This window comes from Cebus imitator, unplaced genomic scaffold (assembly GCF_001604975.1).
Source record: "Cebus imitator isolate Cc_AM_T3 unplaced genomic scaffold, Cebus_imitator-1.0 Scaffold24, whole genome shotgun sequence".
Classification (NCBI taxonomy): domain Eukaryota; kingdom Metazoa; phylum Chordata; class Mammalia; order Primates; family Cebidae; genus Cebus; species Cebus imitator.
In genome coordinates, this window is record NW_016107339.1 from 13,389,616 (window position 1) to 13,402,774 (window position 13,159).

The window sequence follows — 13,159 nt, forward strand, 5'->3', positions numbered from 1 at the left end:
CTTCTTTTTTTTTTTTTTTTTTCTTCCACTTCACTTGGAAGCTTGTTAAGACCTCTCCTATCTTAAAAGTTTATTTTCCCAGAACACCAGAACTCATTCCTTCTAGCTGTAACTTTGTACTCATTACCAACCTCCCCCCATTTCTACCCTTACTCCCCAGCCTCTGGTAACTACTACTGTACCTTTACTTCAATGAGGTCAACTTTTTTAGATTCCACATATGAGTGAAATCACGCAGTATTTGTCCTTCTGTTCTTGGCTTATGTCACGTAACATATGGCCCTCCAGCTTCACCCATGTTGTTGCAAATGACGGGATTTCATGCTTTTTTATGGCTGAATAGTATTCCATAGTGTATATATACACAATGTTTCTCATTCATACAGAGTGTGTTGTAGGTGTGAGTGATTCCCTGGGGTAGCTGCTAATACTTACTGATTACCCTGATTTGATCACCACACAATGCATACATGTGTTGAAACATCATGCTGTACCCCATAAATATGTACAATTATTACATGTCAATTAAAAAACCCAAGAAAAGTATTTTTTAGTGTTTTTTTTTTTTCTCAAGTGTGTCCCATTTTTCCGTTGTTTTCACTTTCAAAATTCTTGAAAGACTGTTTTCATCTGCTGCCTTTGTTTTCTTCTTTCCAATTCACTCTTTTGAAATATGGCTTCTACCTTTAACACTCTGCTGTTCTCCTGAAGGTTATTGGTGCCCTACTAATCATAAAACACAATAATGCTCTTTTATATTGTATCCCAGTGAACCTTTTTGCAGAATTCTATTCTTTGAGAATTTCTATTTTTTTTCTTTTCTTTTTTTGTGTTCCTTTTGGCTTGAAGGAAATTGTACTCTCCAAATGTTCTCTATGTCTTCTATTTCTTCTCTGAGAATCCCTTTACTAAATCCTCTTGATGCATATGCTTCAGAATACTTAATTTACATACTCTTAATTCCTTCTTAATTTATACACTCTCTGCTGGCAATGTCAACACCCCATAGAATGGGAGACCTATTGGTCAGAACAGGCCAGGGAATAGAAGAATACATAATAAATAATCTGCCTAGTTCTTCTAGGGCCCCATACTATGTAGAACATATATTTTTACTTCTTCTTCCAGCCCATTTTTAATATACCTAAATTACTGTCAGTGATTCTGCAGGCAAACAATGCTTGAGTGGTATGACACAACTTTGTGAAAGCATCCTACCCAGCACCCGATGATGTAAAACTCTTCTATGTTGATTGGTTGTCAATCTGAGGAGTTTCCAATCCTGGGGAAGCCAGAATAACAGCTGCTTATACTCTTAATGAATATTTTTTGAGATATGAACCCATCCTGAAGAGGCTGATGATTTTATTATCTCATTTTTTTCCTTTCTCTAGAATGGATTCTAGGTGGCTCCCCTGGGTGGTGGCTCTGCTAGTGAATCTGACCAGACTGGATTCCTCCGTGACTCAAGGCACAGACTCTCCAGGTAAGAACAGAGCAATTATTTTTTCCAGTGTGTATGCAAGAATTGCCATGGGGGAGCGAAGCCTTTCCTTATAAGTCCAGGCCACAGACCAGACTGGAAGTGGCTTTTGGCTTCAAAGAGCTGTGTTCTTCCCTTTGGCAGAAAGGTCCTCCTTCCCTCTTTACATAGGATGAACTTCATATGCCAGAGCCACCTATTCAAGGGGTAGGGACGCAGGAAGAGGGAAACATTGTGTCTTGTTTAGGGTTCCTATTGTATGTATCAATCACCTATGCAGCCATGAAGCAATGTGAGACCATGAAAGCACGGCAGAAACAGGATGTAATGTGCTAAGAACAGAATCCCCTTTGCATGTTAGTTTCATTAAACTCAAAAGAGGAACAAACCTGGCTGGGGGAGCTCATCATTATTAGAGAATAGAAACTGCCCTGAGTTTATAATGCCCATTCGGCAATACAACCGAACAAAAATCAGCATAGATTTTTAAATGATGATGAAAGATTCAGGTTTCCCTCCGCTGGTTTAGACTACTAGAGGAAACAGAGAAGAATATACATGCTGAGAAACTGCAGGCTGGAATTTCATCTGAAATTAGCTACTGAGTGAGGGATAAGTGTGGTTGATCCAGGAAGGTCATTCTTATGGCTCAGTTCAGAGTTGGAGGAGGCCTCTGAACTTAGAAATGAAAGTAAATTTACAACCCAAGATTAATAGCAATTATCCTTCATGTCTCAATTTCTTCAGGAAGTCCTTCCTGACTTACTGTATCAATAACCCCATATGAATTTCCTTTTTATTGTAGCTGTTGTTCTCAAGTACATAGAATTGGGTTAATTTTGTCCAGTGAGTTCACAGCACACTGTAATCATTGGCAGTAGTACAAGACTCTCTCCTCTCTTCCCTTGCCTCCATTCTCATTCTCTTCCCTCCCTACAGAATCCATTCTAAAGGTGTCTGGGATGTCTCTAAGTATAAGAGTGGTCTTTAAAAATATGTAGCATTGTTTTTCTTTATGATGTATTTAAAAAATTTAATAAATGTCATTGTGCATTGAATCACATTCTGTTTCTTTTCTCACTCGACACTGTGCTTTTTAAGCATACTGAGGTTGAAGGCCTCCTCTTAGATCCATGTGCTCTGATGTAATTTGCCAGGCATGGGTTTTCCCCAAGGAGGGAGCTGGTTCATGGTCTCTGTTTTGGTTTTCCAGAAGATTTTGTGATTCAGGCCAAAGCTGACTGTTACTTCACCAACGGGACAGAAAAGGTGCAGTTCGTGGTCAGATTCATCTTTAACTTGGAGGAGTATGCACATTTCGACAGCGATGTGGGGATGTTCGTGGCATTGACGAACCTGGGGCAGCCAGATGCTGAGCAGTGGAACAGCCGGTTGGATCTCTTGGAGAGGAGCAGGGAGGCAGTGGATACGGTCTGTAGACACAATTACAGGCTGGGTGCACCCTTCACTGTGGGGAGAAAAGGTGAGGTGAAAGGTGGGGTCTGGCGGGGCTCAGGAATGTCCCCCATGTGAATCTGGCCATGGCTTTTCTTCCTTATAATAAGCAATTTTCTGCTTTAGGATTAATGGTTGTCTGTGTACACGTTCTGTCCCCAGCTGTGACGCATTATCCTCACAAATCCACCACTGTGGTCTTGCTGTTAGACCCCCAAGGCTGTCGGGGACTTCTACCCTCTAAGTGGGCTGGAAAAGCAGTGATTGTGGGAGTACCTCAGAAAGTCTAAATCCTCCTGGCAAGCATTGACATACCCTGTTACTGATCTTGGGGCCTGAGACTTGCCTATACTTTGTGTTCACTTGGGTGGTCTGGGAAAGAGAGGTAGTGATAGTCCCTAAAGAATCTCCTGTCCCAGCTTGGTGGTTTTCCTTCACGGCGTCTCATTTCTCCCCCTTCCTAGTGCAACCAGAGGTAACGGTGTACCCAGAGAGGACCCCACTCCTGCACCAGCATAATCTGCTGCTCTGCTCTGTGACGGGCTTCTATCCAGGGGACATCAAGATTAGCTGGTTCCTGAATGGGCAGGAGGAGAGAGTTGGGGTCCTGTCCACTGGCCTTATCGGGAATGGAGACTGGACCTTTCAGACTGTGGTGATGCTGGAAATGACTCCTGAACTTGGAGATGTCTACACCTGCCTTGTTGATCACTCCAGCCTGCTGAGCCCTGTTTCTGTGGAGTGGAGTGAGAATTAGTTTCTAGTGCTCTCTGGGCCTGACTCAGGACTATACTGACTCAAGACAGAGCCTGTGTCACTTCTGGCTCACAACATGAATTCTTCTTTCCCTTGATTTGGGACAGTCACGGAAACCAGAGTTCTTGGGTTAGGGTGGGAGAAAACATGGCAGATATGTATCCTCATATCTTCCAAGAAATAAGGAGGTCTAATCACCTCATTATATGCTTCCAACCCTATAAACTGGTATCCTCTAATTCTTTGGTCTTAGTAATTAGGAGACATTCCTATGGGTTGTAAGAATCAGTAACAGGTGGGTTATAACTCCATGGGTGCCAATTTTGGTTTCAATGAACCATTTCTAAATTTATTTATTTTTCTCTAGCTAGCATTGGATTTGGTATCTAGTATAGATTCTGGGATTTCAAGAAGGTGGATTAAATATTGGGATATCTTTGCTAATTTTAAGACCTGTTTCCCATAGGAGCTCAGTCTGGATATTCTTGGAGAAAGATGCTGAGTGGCATTGCAGCCTTCCTACTTGGGCTAATCTTCCTTCTGGTGGGGATCGTCATCCAGCTCAGGGCTCAGAAAGGTAACGAGCCTGTGAGGAGAGCCCTGCCACCTGCCCAAGGGCTTCCCTGCTCCCGTCTTCCCTAACGTCAAAGATCTGAGGTAAGGAGAGCTGATTGTACCTCTCAGGGATCACTGGGATAATTTTTTCTGAAGCTAGAAATGGGGAATACACAGAGAGAGAGTGCTGATGTTGCCAGCCATTTGTCTTCCCTCCCAGGATAATCATATTTGGTCCTAACTGGGGCAATCCATTCTTTTCTCGATTTCTTTCCAGGACATGTGGGGACGAAGATGTCTGGTGATGAGGTAATGTCTCCTTTTCCTTGTCTTTGAGTGGCAGATCGTTCTCCCAGTTCTTTGGCCAGAGGGAGATGCCATGGGGGTAGGGAGGAGTAACGTTGGTTTTGTCTGGGTGGCACTGTCTCCTGTGTCTCTGGAATGGCTATGGGGGGTGGTAAGGCTGCCTCCTGAGACCTTCATCACTGTTCCTCCAGGCCTCAAGAGCAGTTCTGCTCCCTCAGCCATGCTAAAGTCCTCACGGAAGCTTCTCTCCCTGGAGCATAAAGTAGTGATGGGTAGTCTGGGCCCTGGGTGAGGTAAAGGACGTTCCTGAGGCCAGTGTTCTGGGAATAACTCTCCTCCTTGATATTTGGAGGAGTCCAATGTGATTCTGGAACTCTGTGCTCTGAGATTATGCATCTCCCACCCATCTGCCCTTCTCCCTCCTACGTGTGTACATCTTTAATCCCCATTGCCAAGGACTCTGTCCAGAAACTCCCCTAAGACCTTACTTCTTCCAGCCCCAAATCATTTACTTTTCTGTGGTCCAGCCCTGCCCCTATAAGCCATGATCTCCAAAGCTTTCCGTCTTCCAACTGCAGTCTCCACAGTCTTCAGAAGACAAAGGCTCAGGTAGTCACTGTTTCCAAAAACCTCTTTGTTGTAGAATAAAATGGAGATACAGAGAACCACGCAAAATGTATAATTTAGTGAATTATTTAAGGAAAACTCCCTGTAATCAAGTCAAGAAACAGGACTTTGCCAGCTTCAGCAGAAGTCTCTGTGTACCTCAGGCCAATCAAAACCTTTCCCTCCCTCAAAAGTGTTCATATCCTGACTTTCTGGTAACCTCTTTCTTGCCTTTTTTTGTAGTCTGTTCCCCCAGGTTTGTGTTCCTGGACGCTACAGCTTAGTTGCCTTTTACGTCTCTTACACTTCACTGGTTTCTCTCTCATCTGCCTTTGTGTCCTCTTATGATTAATCTGCTGAAAAGCTCGAGCCATTTGACCAGTAGCATTTCCCACACTCTGGATTTTGCTGGCTGCATACACATGGTACAGTGTAACACGTCCTCTGCCCTCTGCCCTCTGTATCTCCTGCAAATTGGCATCTGAACACAGAGGCTGGATCAGACTCTGGTTTGATCTTTTCCTCTGGAAAGTCTATACGTGGTACTGTGGTCATTCACCACGAGATGAAATTTCCAGCTGTTTCTCTTTTTGTGATGTTCGCAATCATTGATATCAATTGCCTAGGTTGTTAATTTGTTGGGGATTGTTAAATGGTGATATTCTTTCATTTTTTCTTCATTTATATGCTTCATTAATGCTATAAAGAGACACTTCTTTTCCTTTGCTAGTGAAGAGACATTTCCCTTCACTTATTAGTTAGTGGAAAGGCAGAATCAATGTTTGACTCTCCTTTTATTTACCAATTTTTGAGCTAATAAGTTGGTTTCCTAATTGTAATAAAATCTACAGATGCCAATCAGGCTTTACTTTTCATTTTTTAAGTAAGTATAAACAGAAGGATTTAAATGTTTGATAGATTTTACTCTATTGCAATTTTTATGTTTGTTGAAGCTTACATGCTTTATTTTTGGTGAGTGAAAACTTCTTCAAGTGGCTAAAAATGAAACTGAGTTCTTTTGACACAAAGTTCTTTTGATAATTTCTTTGTTATCTGGGATGACAAGATGTTTCTGGTTCATTCTCTTCATTTCTTGCCCAGACCAGGAGGTAGCCATTTTTTTCAGAAATCTCTGGTTTATTTTAGTGGGAAATGACATTTAAGACTATAATCTAGAGTTAGGGAGCTTCATCCTACTGAACCCACTGCTTGAGTCACCTCAGAAGTGGCGGCAAGGGAGTTTCCACAAGGAAGTGCTTCAAACCATCCTGAGGTGGTGTGGGTCAGGATTCAAAGAAAGAAGCATGAAATGCCAGGGTGATCAGTCCAAAGCATTTATTTGGGGAATTTACCTGTGGAGGCCTTCAGGAGTCTTAACAGGCAGCAAGAGAAAAGGGATGTTCTGCCTGGGTATTTCTGCATTGAGGGGGTCAGGGTATGGAGTTTATATGAGGGTTTAAAGAATTTGACTCAGGGCTGGGACACAGCTTCAGCATTCAGGGCAACAAGCTAGATACCTAGTGCCTGGGAGTGTTCAAGGCCTTGGCTTGGGTTCAGGCCTGCTGGGGAAAATCTGCAGTTGGCTGGGTCACAGAGGCATTCTGTGATTTTTCAGTCAGGACATGGAAAGAAAGCAGGGAGAGGGGTTGTGGAGGAGCCTAAACAGATAGGAGTGGTCATTGTGTCCGGCCTGTTCAATGGAAATATAACATTTATATATGTATACATTTAAAAAAATCAGTCTTTTCTATATTACGTCTGCATCTCCTTTCTTTTACACCAAGAACTCTGTTTTTTAAGGATGCAGGGACAGACACTGTAAGAAAGTCCATACTTATTTGCTTTTCCTGGATGAACATAGACAGCAGTCTAAGGATAATAACGTTCATACTACAACCACAAAATGACTACTAAAAACGGTTGACATTCTTTTTAGCTACATTCTCCATTCTTACCTATGTTCTCCCCACCTTCCTAGTTGAACTATGTCTATGCTAATTGATCTTGTGCCATTACAGAGATTACTTGCTGCCTTATGAGTCCTAGTTCTGTGAGTTGAGCTATGTTTAATGCTCACCATGATTCCCTATGCTGATGTCCCTGTCATGTGGCATTTTTCACGTGTGATCCTTGGATCCATGGGGGTCCCTGGGACCCTTCAAGGGGCCTATGAAGTCAAGCATTTTTGTAACAATGCTGTTATTTGCCTTTTTCACTGTATAATTTGCATAGTGGTGCAGAAATCTATGGTAGGTGAGATGGTTAGTGCCTCAGCACAAATCAAGGCGGTGACACCAAGTCGTGTAGGTAGTCATGTTCTCCACTGCCCTAAGCTTACAGTAAAGAAAAGAAAGAAAGAAAGAACCAGTGACTTTGATGAAGCAATAAAATCATTAGTTTACTAAATTTTAAACCTCAAGCACACATCTGTTTAATATTCAGTGTAAGAAAATAGGCAGCATTTCTGGTGCATACTGATGGAAAGGCAGTTGTTCTGCGGAAAAGCCATTGTATAATTGCATGAGTTGTGAGTGAAGCTAGGTGTTCCTTTTTTTTTTTTTTTAATGGGCGGATCATCATTTTCCTTGAAAGAATGACTGAAAGTCACAATGTGATTATTCAGACTTGGGTATTTGGTAGAAATTTTCTCAAAAATGAACAAAATGAGCTTATCCTATCAAAGAAAATAATATTGACAGTGGAAATTGGAATTTCAAGAGAAAATTAAAATTTTGGAAAACTTATGTGTGCCGCAGCTTCTCACTACTTCAAGATTTTCCTGATGAGATGGGTGGTGATATTAACAAATATGGTTTTAAAAACATTGTTTCATAAAATATGTCAGTACTTTAAAGATCTGCATAACCCCATGAACCAGTAATTTACAAATAATCAATGCATGATATTGCAAAGCCATGCATAGATGAAAAGATCCATTTAAAGATAGACTAGTGAATTTTAACATAACAGAATATGAAAAGTTAATTGATAAGGTTTCAGATTCTACACCGCAACTAACCTGTAAGAATCTGCCATTTGTTGAGTTTTAGTGTCTTATCAAGGAAGAATAGTTACAATAGCTGAAAAGGCTATTGAAATTTTCCTCCTTTTCCCACTGTGTATCTCAGTGAGATGAGATTTTCTTTCTGTACCTCAGCCAAAACAACATACTGTTACAGATTGAATGTAGAAGAATATATAACCAAGCTAGTTTTATTAAGCCAGACATTAAAGAGATTTTTACAAATGTTAAATAATTCCTTCTTTTTCACTATTTATCTGTGCTTGAAAAGACAGCTATTTTCCATAAAAATAAGTTATTATGGAAACATGTAATGAGTTTGTCATTGTTATTTAAAAACAAATAAATGGGGCTAGGAGCAGTGGCTCACGCCTGTGATCCCAGCATTTTAGGAGGCTGAGGCGGGTGGATCACGAGGTCAGGAGAGTGAGACCATTCTGGCCAACATGGTGAAACTCTGTCTCTACTAAAAATACAAAAATTAGCTGGGCATGGTGGTACATGCCTGTAATCCCAGCTACTAGGGAGGCTGAGGCAGGAGAATCCCTTGAACCAGCAAGTTGGAGGTTGCAGTGAGCCAAGATCGTGCCACTGTGCTCCATCCTGGTGACAGAGCAAGCCTTGGTCTCAAAAAAAAAAAAAAAAAAAAATATATATATATATATATATATATATATATATATATATATATGTCACTTTACATAACCTGTATAAACTAAAGCTTCTTGGTGTTTTCAACAATTTTATGAATAAAAAGAGATCCTGATACCAAAAGAATTATAAATTATGGATATAGTCATTGTGATTGTTTGAAATTATTTCTCCTAGGTGCCTCAGGAAGACTAAGGAAAGTGTCTTAGTTTGTATGAGCTACTATAACAACTACCAGAGACTGGATGGCCTAAAACAGCAGAAATGTATTTTTCATAGTTCTGGAGGCTGGGTCCAAGATCAGGGCGAAAACCTGGTAGGGATCTGGTGAGGGCCTGCTGGCAGCATCTTCTCACTAAGTCCTCACGTGGTAAAAAAAGAGAGAGCTCTCTGGAGTCTCCCTTATGAGGACCCTAATCGCATTCACAAAGGCCACACCCTCACGACCTAATCACCTTCCAAAGGCATCATCTCCTAATACCATCACCTTGGATGTTTGGATTTCATTGTATGAATCTTGGGAGGGCACATTCAGTCTATAGCCGGAAGTTCTTGCACTTCATACTTGAAAGTCAGTTTTGCAGATATAAAAATCTTGGTTCTATTTTCTGCTCTTGAGTATCTTAAAAAGTTACTACATTTTCACATAGCTGCTATCAAAAAGTCTGATGATAACCTAATTATTAACAAGTCATTGCTACTTTTGCTGAGATGTCCAGATGGTATTTTCTTTTTCTTTAGTGTCCACAAATTTTATTGAAAAATATCTTGTTGGGGGGAGGGCAAGATGGCTGACTAGATGCAGCCAGGTGGAACAGCTCTCACCGAAGAACCCAGACGACTGGCATGCTCCTAACAGATGTTCAGATGGAAGGCACTTAGAGTGGACAGAGGGCAGACACAGAGGCTGGGCTGATGGGGAGAAGGCTGGGAAGCTTACATGAGGCTACAGCACATCCACACTCATTCCTGTCCTCCAGTGGCTCCAGGGAAATAGGTGAGTTGAACTGACAAGGAGCAACCCACTCTCAGCCTCTGGAACCACGGCAGGAGGAGACCCATCCACCACCACGGACACTTGAGCTGGCAGGGAGAGCCATTTAGAGAAGTGGTGGGGGCAGCAAGCCAGCTGGTGTGGAGCCCAGAGGATTTGGTGCAGGAGTGTCTGCAGTGGAGCATGGCCAGGAATGGCCATTTTTCTAGGCTGAACTTACTCCCATAGGAGACATTAGCCCTAGAGGAACTGTTAGTCCTGAAATCTGTAGGGTGGTCTTGCCCATCAGATGGAGCTGGTTCTATCTGAGCACGCTTCATCTTCTGGCCTCTCCTGGGACTCCAGCCTGGCCACATCTGCTTGCAGCGTAGCCTCAGGAGCCTTGTGGGCCTGCACCATAGCTTCTACACTGGCAGACCATGCCTGATCAGTGAGTGGAGCGCTCCAGCAAGGAGGCCGCTTTGACCAGGCACCAGCCTGCATGCTGCCTCCCCACACTGCAGCTTCCCCTGGGCCCACAGCAACTCCCTACGTCACTTTGCTGGTACCTGTCTGCTGTTTTCCTTGCCTCACCAGCAAGTGGGAGTGCAGTTCACCCCCCGTCACTCCCCTACTGACCCCCATTGCAGACAGATCCTTGGTGGGCAGAGAGCCAGCCAGCCCCAATCCCTCCATCACCCCACCCTGTGCTAACACTGTGCAGAGAAGAGCAGATCCTCCCCCACCCTGAGTGACCACTCCTATACAGAAAAGGCACACAGACCTGCACCTGCCAATGCCCTGCCCCTGAGCCAACACCACCTCCCATGTGACCACACACATAGTTGCCAGCAGAGTCTCTCCTGCCCTTCGAACAGCTGCATGGCCTCTGCCACTGTGGTGGATGCCTGCAGGGAGGCAGGCACCTTGGCACCCACTAGTACTTTGCTGCAACTGCCACTACCACCGCTGCTGGCACATGCAAACAAGGACAGATCCTACTGTCACTGCACTATGAAACACCTTGGCTGACACCACTCATTGGTGTGTAGTGACCAGTGATCTGGGAGCACTTTGGACTGCCACCTTCTCCCCTCCTCCCCGCCATCACAGTGGATTCCTAACTCTGAGGAAACAGAGAACAAAGTCAGGGCCCAGTACAGACCCCAAAGAATTATAGCATGCAGTCCAGGAGTTGGGATAGAACATTGGCCAACTAAAATCTTCCAGAAATGAAATCAGTTGGCTGAATCCACCTTATACCATAATCAAAGCCTCAAGGTCATCAAATAGGATAAATAAAAAAGGTTAGATGACCTTTGCTGTCCAAAGATCAGCAATCTCAAAGATTAAAGGAAAATAAGCCCACAACGATAAGAAATAATCAGGGCAAGAGCCTTGACAACTCAAAAAGCCAGAGTGCCTTCTTTTCTCCAAACAACTCCATCTCCTCACAAGCAAGGATTCTGAGCTAGGCTGAGATGGCTGAAATGGCAGAAGTGTAATTCAGAATAAGGATAGAAATGAAGATCATTGAACTACAGAAGTACACTGAAATGCAACCTAAGGAAGCTAAAAATTATGATAAAACAATGCAGGAGCTAATAAAATAGCCAGTATAGATAAGAACATAACCAACTTGATGGAGCTGAAAAACACACTACAAGAATTTCATATTGCAATTACCAATATTAATAGCAGAATAGACCCAGTGGAAAAAAAGATCTCTGTGCTTCAAGACTGGCTTTCTGAAATAAGACAGTCAGACAACAATAGAGAAAAAAGAATGAAAAGGAAGGAACAAAACTTCTAAAAAAATGAGATTATGTAAAGAGACCAACTCTATGACTTGTTGGTGTTCCTGAGAGATGGGGAGAATGAAACCAACTTGGAAAACATATTTCAGGGTATCTTCTATGAGAATGTCCCCAACCTGGCTAAAGAGGCCAACATTCAAATACAGGAAATGCAGAGAATCCCAGTAAGATACTTCACAAGAAGATCATTTCCAAGAGACACAATCATCAGATTCTTCAAGGTTGAAATGAAAAAAAAAAAAAAAAAAATGGGAAAAGCAGCTAGAGAGAAAGGCCAGGAAAGTACACCTACAAAGGAAAGTCCATCAGACTAACAGTGGACCTATCAGCAGAAACTCTACAAGCCAGAAGAAACTGGGGGCCAACATTCAATATTCTTAAAGAAAACAAATTTCAACCCAGATTTTCATATCTGGCCAAACTAAGCTTCATAAGTGAAGGAGAAATAAGAAACTTTTCAGAGAAGGAAATGCTGAGGGAATTCATTATCACTAGACCTGTCTTACAAGAGCTCCTGAAGGAAGCACTAAATACGGAAAGAAAAGACTGTTATCAGCCACTACAAAAACACACTGAAGTATACAGACTAGTGACACTGTAAAGCAACCACATAAACAAGTCTGCAAAACAACCAGCTAACATCATGATGACAGGATCAAATCCACACATATAAATACTAATCTTAAATGTAAATGGACTAATGCCCCAATTAAAAGTGGTAATCTGGATAAAGAATCAAGACCTATTAGTATGCTGTCTTCAAGAGATCCATCTCACATGCAATGACACACAGGCTCAAAATAGAGATGGAGAAAAATCTATCAATCAAATGGCAAACAGGAAATAGCGGGGGTTGCAATACTAGTTTCAGGCAAAACAGTCTTTAAACCAACAAAAATAAAAAAAAGTCAAAGAAGGGCATTACAAAAAGCGTAAAGCTGGAGGCATCAGGCTACCCAACTTCAAAGTATCCTACAGGGCTATAGTAACCAAAACAGTATGGTACTGATACAAAAACATACACATAGGTCAATGGAACAGAGTAGAGAACCCAGAAATAAGGCTGCACACCTAACCACCTAATCTCTGACAAACCTAACAAAAACAAGCAATGGGTAAATGATTTCCTATTCAACAAATGGTGCTGGGATAACTGGCTAGCCACATGCAAAAGACTGAAACTGGACCCCTTCCTTACACCATACAGAAAAATTAGCTCAAGATGGATCAAAGACTTAAATGTACATCCAAAACTATAAAAACCCTAGAAGACAACCTAGGCAATACCATTCTGGACATACCAGAAAAGATTTCATGATGAAGATGCCAAAAGCAATTGCAACAAAAGTGAAATGGACTAGTGGGATCTAGTTAACTAAAGTGCTTCTGCATTGCAAAGGAAATTATCAACAGAGTGAACAGACAACCTACAGAATGGGAGAAAATTTTTGCAAACAATGCATCCAATGAAGGTCTAATATCCAACATCTATAAGGACCTTAAACAAATTTACAAGAAAAAAACAACCCCATTAA

The 13,159-nt window shown here is 42.1% G+C and overlaps 1 protein-coding gene across 2 annotated transcripts; it reads left to right on the top strand.

Moving 5' to 3' along the window:
* The first annotated feature begins 1,299 nt into the window (after positions 1–1,299).
* On the top strand, positions 1,300–8,487 carry LOC119470189 (HLA class II histocompatibility antigen, DO beta chain). Of its 2 annotated transcripts, none has more exons than XM_037736290.1 (6): positions 1,300–1,486; positions 2,697–2,966; positions 3,403–3,684; positions 4,161–4,351; positions 4,527–4,558; positions 4,747–8,487. In XM_037736290.1, exons 1-4 carry the CDS (start codon positions 1,360–1,362, stop codon positions 4,334–4,336), a joined length of 855 nt encoding a protein of 284 aa, XP_037592218.1. In that variant the 5' UTR covers positions 1,300–1,359; the 3' UTR covers positions 4,337–4,351; positions 4,527–4,558; positions 4,747–8,487. The 2 variants fall into 2 exon arrangements, with proteins under 2 accessions (XP_037592218.1, XP_037592219.1); XM_037736291.1 differs by having other exon boundaries at positions 4,161–4,271.
* Positions 8,488–13,159: the final 4,672 nt, after the last annotated feature.